We start from the raw sequence: 12,432 nt of genomic DNA, 5'->3' as shown, positions 1-12,432 counted from the left end.
ATATTTAATTGCTCTAAGAATATATATATATATATATACACATACACACACACACACACACACATATATATAGGTAAAAATGTTTTGTCAGTTAAGATCCTTAAATAAGGAACAAAAACTCTATTTTAGGCTAGGGAGTATTTACCATCAGACAAAATGAAGATTAGAATGGTGAAGTGTGATACATCAGCAGTCAGCAAAATCAGAACTTTTTCCTAGTCCTGTGCACTAATCAACTCTGCCTCAGGTAGTGGTTACAGAAAAGAACACTTAAGAGAGTAAACCCACACTATGGCTCAATTTTTTGCTAGTAAAAGTTGCATACTTGGAATTGACTAAACTTTCTGAATGGAGGCTGAAGCATTCCTTGCTAATCATTTACGTAACTTTGTTGTTCTTTGTTTTGCCTTAGTCTGTCAGAAATGCAAAGTAGCTTTATTTCTTCCTTGAAATGTTACTTTTAGTAGGCCTATTCAGGTCATGTTTTCCTCTAAGCTTCAACTTTCTACTTAATATTCCTCAGAATAAAGAAAACAGCTCATTTTAAACAAGAAGTTTATTTAAACAACAAGACGCTTGACTTGAAGGGAAAACTATCTAGGATTCATTTCTTTTAGAGTAATTTATCCCTACTTAAAGACAGATTGCCCTACATGTAACAGCTACGTACAAAAAAGTTATAAAATTGTCCTTGGTTTTACAATGATAAATGAAAAACATTAAAATTCTCCAATCGAACAAGGTATGCAAGAATTTTTATGTTGTTCTTTTTTTTTGTTAAACAGTGAGAGCAAAATAACTTACTGGAATATAAAGATAAGAGCTGATGAGCATGCCACTAATGGAGAAAAGGGGGTATTTTCACAGAATCAGTATTTTTCCCCATCCCATCTCCATTTGATGTCAATCAAAACATACCATTGGCCATTTAGTTAAAAAAAAAATGCAATATGCTTGTGCACATACACCAGTTACTTTATGTACAATAAAGGAATGGGGAAGGGGAAAATGAAAGAATAGAGAAACTATACTGTAGTAGTCAGGATGTGGTGGAACCAAATTGCGGTTTTCTAATTGAGAATGTCTTCTTGGTCTGGAGGAACAGAATTCTGGAGTAAAGTAGCAGGTTCCCTTTTTAGTAGACACCTCCTGTCTGCTGCTGGAATACATCAATTGTATCTTCATCTTCCATCTCCAACTAGCATAAATGAGAAAAAATAATCCACCATTGGTTATTCAGTTCTTAAAATGTTTAACTATTAGACTTAAATATCCTGAATGAGTTCTACCCCCTCAGTGTTATTTCAGATGTCCCACAGCTTAAAGTAGCATTAGACTTAGGTTTGAATAATTTTTCACTTGGTCTTTTTTATTAACATTATAGAAAACTGAGTTTTTAAGTTGAAAAAATGAGTACGACCATAAGTTATATCTTCTCATTTTTCATTACTTAAAATAAAAGTGATATGAAGGATCTCAATGCAACGTTTAGATGAGCAAAAACCTGGAAATAACCAAATTATCAAAAACCCAAAGAAATATGGTACATTCATACATGAAATACCATGTGGCTATTATTAAAGAATAAATAGATTTACACATGCAGAAAAGGAAATATCCCTTAGAGACAATATTGGGCTAAAAAATTTAAAAACCAGGCATCAAATACAATATAGTATTACATTTGTATACATATTTTTAATTTTGTCTAACTATGTGTACAACAGGAATATATCTTTGCCTATGTACAAAGCAGTGGTTACCACTATGCAGTAAGGAAAGGCATATGGGAAAAACAGACTTGTTAAAATCAAAAGGGAACTGTTTCTAATGAAGTTGAATCATAGTATAAGTAGGGCTAAAGTATTAAAATATTAAGTCTCAATTCTCTATTTGTAAAATGGAGTATCATTCAGTTGTAAGAATTCAATGAGTCAAAGTATCTAAAAAATGGTAAGTGCATTAACAATTATACTGCTGTTAAAACTGGCTGCTAAGATGTTCTAATTTATACAATTCTGCTACTTAATAAATACTGGAAGAACAATTCTAAAATGAGTCAGTTTTATTCTAAAACAAATTCAATTCCAAATGCTAAAATGGTCAATTCCAAATTCAATTTGAAGATTTTATAAATGCAGTTGTGAACAAACCTTCCCTAGGTTTAATTATTTGCAGTTAGCATTAACACACAAGTTCCGGAACTTTTTGGTGGTGGGTGAGAGTTTCAAAAAACAGAAAATACATTATCATCAGAGCCCAGCATAATGGTTTAATTCTTTTAAAACCATCAAAACTGGTCTTCAGCCTATCTACTAAAATGAAACTACCGAAATGTTTTTAAATTTTATAGTGAAAGTTTAAATGCTTTTGAAGGATACAGGAGAGCTTTTTCTCTCATTCAAGAGAATTCAGCTCCTCCTTGTGGCTACACACTATAACTGCTTCTTAGAGACTCACCAACAGAAAATGAGATGTGAAATTTTTGAAGATTATCAACAAAAACAAAATCTGGATGTTCTGTTTCACTCATATTTATAACTTCCTATTTTTTATGGGGGTGATAAATTCAAAAGTACAGGGGTCCAATTTAAATTTCTGCTATCAATTTTTTTTCCCCAAAACTGGAAGTCTTAAACTGAATTTCAGAAGGTAAAAAGAAACAAAGACAAAAAATTTCTGCTACAGAAGGTAGCCCAGTCCATTCCCTACAAACTGACAGAATAACTGAGGTTATATGCAGAGATTAAGGGATCAAACAATTAAGGGTCTGGAAACAGACCTACTATCAACAGCCTATGAAACACAAGCTATCAAGAGACTTGTAGTTACAACCACTAGATTCCCTTCAGTTCAGAAATATACGTAATCAAGACTTCAGGAGGAACTAAAATGGCTACAATAGCCAATCAATCACTTGTGAGAAACCCTGAGTATGATTTAGAGTTGCAGCAATGAAAACAGAAGGAAAACAATCTGAAGCAACAGACAGGAATTTTATTATCTTCCAAATGATGCTGGCAAGAGGAAAACTTGGATTAAAATAAAATGACCTACTAGCTTTACTAAGTGATAAGTAGTTATTAAAAAACCATTGGCACTTCCTGAATTTATTCCTGTTTTTCCTTTTTGTTCCCCTTTGGCCATATTTTACATAGCTTTGAACTCTGCTAAAGAACTATACTCCAATGACTAGAAGTTCACAAATTAACAAAGCTGCTGAGAAAATTATGAACACATTTGCTTTCAAGTTAGCACAGAGAGATTCTTACCTGTGCAGGTGTGTCTGTTTCATTGATTGGCTGCCCGTCAAATCGGAATCTGATCTGCCTCATTGACAAACCCTGGACAAAGCGTTTGAACGCAATAAGAATGCAAAGAAACAGTTAAGATTATGTTAAGATTTCCATACTGGTTAAGTGATTTGGGGTGACTTTTACTTTCTCTAAACTATAGTATGTTTTTCATTCTATTACTAGAGCTTAACTAATAAAATTCTATTACTAGAGTTTAAGTTAAAGAAATTTTTATGTGCATTTAAGCAGATAAATGAGCCTAAACATGCAACTTTCTGCAAAGGGGACTCCAATGTTTAACTTATTCAAGAATTACCTACCTGTCACAGGGGTGGGAAAGGGAAAGGAACAAAATAGTGAAGCTGTTGGTAACTGTAGCCAAATGAGAACAAGATAGAAAATAAAGTATCTTTGGAGGTATGCTGTGAATATATTAACTAGAAAAATAGCTTTCTTGGAAGTGTCTTACACAAAGTCATTCCTGTAACATGCACAAATTACAAACTATAACTCTTGTTACACACTCTTTGCTTTATTAAGAGAAAATTAAACTGAGTTGCTAGGATTAAAAATATTGAGATCAAGTATTCCACACTCGTGTAACACCTGTAGTCCCTTAGTCAACAAGGATTCACTGAATTTGTCTTTAAAACTACCTGTAACATACTGCTTCCTTTAAAACTCTAGTCTTTGACACATACCACCCACTTCCAGACTAGCCCTTGTCTTGAGGAACACAAGCAATCCCCCACCAGGTAGGTGACAGCCATAACCTAATTCATTCCTCACGACTTTCAAATTTAGTTTGTGATTACACAAAGCAACCAAGAAGCCAATGCCAAGCCATTACTACTATTACATATTTACAAACACTAGATTGGAGACGATTGCTTCAACAAAACACTAAGCACCTTTTATATGCCGTGTTCTTCCCTCACTACATCGACTGATGAGGACGTAAGGTCAATGGTGTGACCACTTAAAATAAGGAGGGGGGCAGAGGAAGACAGGGCCAGGAGAACACAAGCAAACTATACTTCTTTATTGCCACCTTTTTATGCTTTTCCTTATCAATAAAAGCTCTTTTATTTTGCTGGAGATGAAAAGTCCAAAATTCAGGAAACTGGCTTTTAAGATTCCATAAACTATGTAAAGTTAAACAATGAATTTACACTAAACCAGTATTTGGTTTTCTCTTATGTATAAATCTCAACATTGAGCTTTAATTGTGCCCCAGAAGAGCTGTGTGAGGCTATCTCTACATGTTCCCACTTCTTCATTTCACAAAAATGAACTGGACTAAACCAATTCTGGGTTCTCTGAAACCACTTGACACCCTAGAAAACAACTAGGGTTAGGGTAAATTTATACTAGAATGGAATACTATGCTCTCAGTCATTTAGCTGAAGGATCTGTGGCTGATATGAAGCGGGCAAACTAATTCTACATGTGAATGAAAAACTTACTTAGAAACCAAACCCCAGAGATACTAGTCTGAATCTCTATCATCTTATAAACATATAAGCCAATACTGGTCCAGGAACTAGAGAAACAGTGAACAAAACAGCCCTATGCTCATGCAGCTTACATTTTACTGCAGAGACAGGTAAATACAATAATCACTGAAAAAAGCATCGAAACAAAGAGAACTGAGTGAACAAGGGCACTCTGAAATCAGAGAAGTCCCTGAGGTAGTAATCAAGTGTAGAGTAAAAATGGTTTGAGAGCTCAGCACTATCAAACAGAAATACAGTGTGAGCCATACATGTAATTTTAAGTTTTCTAGCTGCCATACAAGAAAGTTAAAAATAAGTAAAAGCTTAACAGAAATGTTTTAACTCAACATAATTAAAATACTATCACTTCGACATGCAATCAACATTTTAACAACTGAACCTTTTGTCATACCGACTTTCCAAAATCTGGCATTTATTTTACACTTTGCAGCACACCTCAATTTGGACTAGCCACATTTCAAGTGGTAATCGGTCACGTACGGCTTGTGACTATTGTATTGGGCTAAGTTTAGACAGAGAACAAAACTGGGTGATGGATTTTCAGTTATGATACATCACCAAGGAAGATCCTAAGGTTTTGGCAACTAGATGTAAAATGATGCTATTTACTGAGTGGGGACACCACAGAAAGATTTCTAATAGAATCAAGGATCTTCTTTTGCATGTTTAGTCTGAGGTGCCTAGCAGGCATTCACTGGGACTCCTCCAGAGATCCAATGCCAAATGAGTGCATTAGAAAGTAAATATGAGCATTCAATTAGAACCTTGATAGGAAATTCTTGGTCTTCTTCCTCACCTGCCAGAAAACTTAAGTTCTGCAAATTAGATGGGATAAATAGAGTTTTTTTTTTTTAAATAACATGTACCACACTTAAAAAGCAAGGACTCAGTCCTCCTCCTTAGAACCAGAGAAACCACTTGAAAAGTAAACAGGGACCTTCTGTCACTCAAAACTTGGAGGTTATCCCCCATTTAAGAGGAAAATGGGAATAAACATCTTTCCAAATTCTTCCTGGATACTATCTTCAAATCCTATTTGCATCCCAACGGATATACAGTAGAATTATATTCTTTATGGATTGCCAATGTTTTTTCCTGTAGTGCAAAGTAAGAATGGCCTTAATACATGTAGTCAAATATAATCCCAACCTTACGCCTAATAACTGAAAAAAAATCAAAGAAAACTTTAATCTGGGCAGTACAGTAGATTTATCCTAACACAGAAGGAAAACTAAAAAATCCTTGATTGACCTACTACCTGACCTTATAGAACAATTCCCTATAAAAGGAAAATCTGGAATACAGCGGATGTGCTTTACTTTTTCTGGGACACAGTATAATGCCCCAGTTTATATGCATCTGGCAAAAATAAATAAATACGTAAACTGTTAATCTAGGGGGTAGACTCATGGGTAATGTATCTAAGTTCAAAAATTTCAGTACAGTTTTAAATGAAAGCTAAAATTTACTAGTAATCAGAGAGAAGTTAGGCATGATACGCAGAGAATTTTGTAAAAAGTTACCAAATCTAAGCATGAGTTTCTATTTTGTATAAGACTGTGCTACATACAAGTTCCACCTTTTAAAATTCCACTGTAACCTGAAGGGGTATTATTGCTAAAATACTGTAGATACTCTTTAGCATAATTAATAAGTATGTGTTTACTGTTACAGGATTTAACCAAACTGCTTCAAATTATAGTACACTTTGTACTTTGTAAAGAATTATGAAAAAGCTTACCTATATAAAAAATTATGATCACAATAATCTGTTATATAAGTAAATTAGGCATAAAATAAAACTTCAAACTCAAGTCTTCGGTTTCTTTAAGAAGCCTTTCAACGTCATAAAGGAGACCCAAGTATCAACTCGAATTCAATCTCCCAACTTGTAGAGGCACCCCTCGAAACTTGTAGATTTTAACTTTATTTTGAACCTATTTTTAGGTCAGTGTGCAATGTAGATAAACTATTTTAATCTAACAAAATAATTTTCCAAAATTTTATATGTTATTTACCCAGGGTCAAGCAAGAAAAACACTTACTGTTGGATTAACTGATCGACTAGTTTCTGCTATACTTGAAAAAGTCAACTTTAAAGTTGCCTTGTAGTGTTACAGACTCAACATCACAAAAGGAAGCTTCTTTGTCTTAAAGCTCACATTTACCTCCTAGCATCTGTTTTCTACTTCCTCTTCTTGATGTAAAAAATTCACTATTTTCTGAATAAAATTCAAATGTGTTTAATATAGGAATGTTTATGCCTGACCTCTACTATTAGTATAAAAAGAAAACATTACAATTTTACATGCTTCAGAAAACTTGCAATGTCTTTAAACTCACATTTTATTTCCAAGTTGGTTAAAATACTCGAAATAAACTGTTTCAACACAAGACAAATTTTAAATTGTCAAAAAAGAGCCTGACAAGAATGCATTACGTCACAGAACCAGAATCATGTATATTAACCATCTTAACGGGTTTCATGAAAAATCAACAGCCAAGTGCATGATAAAACTCTGATATGTCAAGTATATAACTGTATATATATATATTCTACCAAAAACAATCTATTGTCACATTATGCTGGTTTCTATTTCTCAAGAAAATGTTTGTGTTTTTTAAAGTCCGTTTTATTCAGAGGAAGTACACATGTCAGCTCCTCACCTGTCGTTCACAATAGGCTTTCATTAGTTTACTAAGTGGTGTATGCCTCTTAATCTTAAACTGCACCACAGAACCATCCTGCCCCGCCACCTTCAAATTAATATGATCGTTGTTCTCAGTCTTGACTCCTTCCTGTTGAAGAAAAAAAAATTTTAAGTATAATTTGGAAAATGTGAAAGACAAACACCTTTTAAAGAAGCAGCAGCCCAAGTCACTTCAGAAATCAACAGGTTTCTCATTCTGTATGGCAACAGAGCATACAGCTGTTTTCAGCTGCTGAAATCAATCTGAAAGATGATAAATCCTGAAGCAACAATATTAAATAGCTGTCGCAGAAACAGAAAAGCAGCCTACCTCCAATACTATCAGTATCAACGATCGATTTTTAACGATGTATCCCCTTCAATTTACTGCAATGCCCTTTTGATTCTGAGTTTTAAAAAATGACATCTCCCAAAATATATCTTTGCCCTAAAACAGTTAAAAACAAGCATCCTTTCTCCTTTTAAAGTGCTTTGAGTACACAATGCAAGAAACAAAAATCTAGAGCTTGCAATTCAAAACATCACAAATCTCGTTAAAAAGTTAGCAAATTAACTTTACTAACAAATCTCAAACTACATTAAAAAAACAAACACCTAACTGAGGAATATCCTCTGATTCTCTCCGAAGCAACAATAATACTCAGAACCACTATTATTGTTCGCCTCTATGAGCAGCTTCATTTTTGTTTATTTTTAGTTAAGAGCTTTTCTCCACTCTCCTCTGTTGTCATGAGTCAAATGCACAGTTTTATTCCAAGTCTTCCTTGTGGATTTCGACAAAATCTGAAGTTCACCAAAATCAAGTGCAGAAAGAATTCTGTAGCCCCTAAACCACTTCAGAAGGGAAGGGAATGGCGAGGGGTGGGGGGCCACAAAACCAACCAAAAGAAAAGTCAGTGTGCCAGGAAGAAGTGTGCGCCCTAGTCCTCCAAGGAAAAGCCTGGTGCCTCAAAACTCACGTTAAAAAAGTTAAGCCCTGCAAAGTCTCTCTGCTCGTACATCTGCCTCCAACTTCTCCAAACCACATGGTCTCGGCAAGCTAAGGGTTACTTGGCACCCAGGGAAAAGCCCCTGCCCAACCTGACAAAAAATGTGGGAAATACTCCCTGGGAATCCCCCAACCCCTGCCCCTCAGGACGGCCCGACAGGCATCCGGCTTCCAGCCCATCGGCAGCCCATTGATTCGCCCCGAGCCCTCAGCCGACCAGTACGGCCAGGGGCAGGGGTCCCCAGATGCCTGCGGCCCCCACCCCCGAGCGGGGAAGCCCTGGGCCGAGGGAACTCCTCGCCACCGCAGAGGCGGCAACACCCGCCCCGGCGCGGGGTCCGCCGAGGGTGGGGACATCGCGCGCCCTAACGCCCCTCGTCACGCGAGCCCGGCCAACCGGGCCCGAGAAGCCCCGCTCGCGGCCGGTGGGCCCGCGGGTGTCCGCGATTCGCCCGCCCAACTCGCGCCCGGCGCGCACTCCAAGGCGGCCGGGGGCGGGGGAGGGCGGCGGGGCCTCCTCCCGCGCGGGCGGGAGGAAGAGGGGAGGGAGGAAAATGGCGCGGAGCGCCGGGGCCTGAGCCGCGGCCGCCCCGTGGGGGGCCCGGGAAGGCGCGGGGAGCCCGCAGCGGGCTCAGGCCGGACCCCGGCCCGCGCCGTGACCCCGGCCGCACGGCGAGGCGCGGAGGCCGGCGCCGAGCTCACCTTGGGCTTTTCGTCCGCCATGGCGAGCGCCGGAGTCTCCTCAGCTGCCGCTTCACAAAAGAGGTACCAGGTCCGCACGGAACGAGCACACAAGCAGCACCAGGAGCGGCAGAAGAAGGAGGCGGCAGCGGTGGAGGAGGGAGAGGGCGCGCGCACGTCGTGCGCTCCCTCCCCCCACCCTGCGTGCGCGAGCCCGAGTCACCGAGGCTCCTCATTGGTTGCTGCCTCGCGGGAGCGCGCAACGCTTACATAACCACCCCCAACCCCCGCCCCGCGCCGCCCCGGCCTGGCCCCGGCGCCCGCCAGGCCGGCGGGAAGAGGCGCGGACACGCGCACCCGGCCCGCCGCGGGGGCGCGCCTGGCTCTGGGCGGGGCTGTATTGTCCTCCTTCTGTGGTGGAGCTTAATCAAAATGGCTTCCAGCTGGTCCTCGGTGGGGACAAGGAGGCTCGAGGCCTAGACGTGAGAGACAAGCTGGGAAAGGCAGATTGACTAGACGAGGCAGGGGGAGCCAAAATCAAAGCCCCAGCACGAGGTTCGGGGAAAAGAACCTCTCATTCGGTGGCCCAAATGCAGCTTTCCTCTGGATGAGAGGAACATCACACTTCCTCTCAGTCAGCCTCTCATCCCTCGAATTTTAAAGCTTCAGCCTCAGCCACTTCCCACTAGGCTCGTGCTTTAGTGCTTTGACTACTCTATCCTGCTGGAAACCCCGTACTTTGACTGGCTGAGGAAAAAAGGTTCAGCCTACAAACTCCTTACTCATGGCTTGACTCCCAACTTCCAAGAGGATAAACAACATCCATCAAAGAAAAGTACCAGATATCTATCTTCCAAATCAGTCGATCATTTTCTCCGTCAGTTTCAGAAATAGAAGTAGGTCCTTCGCATCCTAAGAACAGCCCTGACATCTGTGCCCTGCTTCTCTCCATAGGGTTTATTGATTATTTCTTTTGTCCTGTATTTTCCTCCACTCCCTGGTTAGCGTAGAAAAAGACTCTCATTTCTAGTTCCATCTAAAGTTACCACCGTATCTCTCTCCGTTCTTGGCCCAACATCTTGAAAAAAATCACCAGGCCAGCTGTCTCCACTCCCTCACCTCCCACTCACTCCTCAGTCCACTGCAATCTGGTGCTGTCCCCATGGCTCCACTGAAACTGCTCTCTCCAAGGTCACCAACGACTTTCTGCTGAATCCAGGATGCTTCCCGGTTCCTCACTCCTTGAACTCCCTCCCTGTGACTTTGGGTTGTGACTCTGGCCTGGCCTTGATCCCTTTGCACTTTTTTTTTTTTTTCCGTTCTCAGCTCTTCCCTTAAATGTTCCTTGGATTTCGTTCTGAACCTGTTCCTATCCCCATTCTGTTAACTCTCCTGGGATGATTTCATACCACTTCTATTACCATCTATTTGTTAATGATTCCCAAGTCTAGATTCTAATCCAACCTTTCTCCAAACTTCCAGCCTGTAAATCCAACTGACTTCTGAACATCTCCACTTGAATGTCCAGAGGCACCTCTAACTAAGCCAGTCTCAACTAAAATTCTCAATTTACTTTTCAGACAGGCTTCTGTCTTTCAAGTTCTCAAGTCACTGTATGACGCACCGTTACAACCATAACATTGCTTTAAGCCAAAAAGCCAGGGGGCATCCTTGACCCCTTCACACACTTCCCATACAGTCAGTCCCCAAGTCTTGTCTATTCCCCCTTTCAAATACCTGTCAAATCTACCTACTTCTTGCCTATTCTACCTACCTACTTCTTTTCAGCCTCCGTCCAATCTTTGCTTCCCTGGTGGCTCACGCAGTAAAGCATCTGCATGCAATACAGGAGACCCAAGTTCAAACCCTGGATTGGGAAGATCCACTGGAGAAGGGAATGGCAACCCACTCCAGTATTCCTGCCTGTCCAGGCTTTGGGCTCTATTCCATTTGCTGAGCTTTCCAGCTGGTCCTCCAAGGTGAAGAGGAGGCTTGAGGCCTTAGATGTAGGACAGGCCAAGAAAAGCAGATTGATTCCGGGCAGACGGTGAAACCCTAAGTTCAACTCAAATTTCCCCAGGGCTACTGATCTTTTGGTTTTAACTTGTGTCCCAACTGCGTTTGAATAGTTAAGCAAATCAGAATCATCTAAGGTGCTGCGTTTTTTGTTGTTTTGTTTTTTGGCCACAGCATCTAGGGGTATGCAACATCTAGTTCCCAGACCAGAGGTTGAATTCAAGCCCCCTGCAGTGGAAGTCTGGGATTCTTAGCCACTAGACAGACCACCAGGGAAGTCCCTAAGGTGCTAGTTTAAATTCATATTCTCAGGCAGTATGGCTCTGGGAACCCTCTTTCTTAAGCATTTTCCCCCCTTAATTTTTGGCTGTGCCATACAGCATGTGGGATCTCAGTTCCCTGACCAAGGATCAAACTTGTGCCCCCTGCAGTGGAAGCGAGGTGTCTTAACCACTGGACTGCCAAGGAAGTCTCAAGGGATCCCTCTTTCTTAACAAGCTTCCCTGGTGATTCTTAAGCACACTAAAGCCCCAGAACCCCAAACCATTCTAAAATAAAAACAAAATTAAAAAAGTTTCTGCCACTCCTTGGTTCAGTGGCAATCTTCTGCCTTCTGGGATACAATTCAAAATTCATGCAAGACCTACAAAGCCCTTTGAGAGCTCATCCAGGCTCGTCATTTCCTCCTCAAAATCTCTGCTTCAGTCATAATCAATTACTTGGGGTGTCCTGAATGTAGCTGCTCTCTCTCAACTCTAAGCTTTTGTGCATTTTTGATGTGCAAAGATTCACTGAATGACTGACTAATTGAAACTATCTCTGTGCATAAGATCCTGTGCTAGGATAATTTTGTCCGGGGTGTGGGGGGATCAGACTGCAGTAGGGAGGGGAGGCAACATACAGGAAGTGAAAGGAGAAGAGAACCAACTGCAGTGTGTCAGGCAGTGAGTGGGGCTTTACAATATTAGTTCTTTTCCTCCTTTTACAAACCTATTCAAGTGTATCAGTACTTATTTACTCCTGAGGCTCAAAAAGAGCTAATAATTTGCCCATTATCACACATCTGGCAAGTAGTGTTGACTGAGCTCCTATTATATGCCAGTGAATGAAGGAATTAGGTACTGTGCCAGTTACTGTAGAGAAAGAAAAAGAGGTGCTATCCTTGCTCTCCTGAACCAAGGTCGTTTTGTTGTTGTTCAGTGGCTAAGTCATGTCCAACTCTT

The 12,432-nt window shown here is 40.4% G+C and overlaps 1 protein-coding gene across 1 annotated transcript; it reads right to left on the bottom strand.

Moving 5' to 3' along the window:
• On the bottom strand, positions 539–9,398 carry SUMO2 (small ubiquitin-like modifier 2). Its single transcript, XM_018063832.1, has 4 exons — positions 9,215–9,398; positions 7,481–7,612; positions 3,273–3,344; positions 539–1,198 (listed from the first exon to the last, which is right to left on the bottom strand). Exons 1-4 carry the CDS (start codon positions 9,233–9,235, stop codon positions 1,136–1,138), a joined length of 288 nt encoding a protein of 95 aa, XP_017919321.1. The 5' UTR covers positions 9,236–9,398; the 3' UTR covers positions 539–1,135.

Source organism: Capra hircus, chromosome 19, assembly GCF_001704415.2.
Source record: "Capra hircus breed San Clemente chromosome 19, ASM170441v1, whole genome shotgun sequence".
Taxonomy (NCBI): domain Eukaryota; kingdom Metazoa; phylum Chordata; class Mammalia; order Artiodactyla; family Bovidae; genus Capra; species Capra hircus.
The sequence above is the reverse complement of the archived record's forward strand: the minus strand, read 5'-3'. Positions and strand labels throughout refer to the sequence as shown.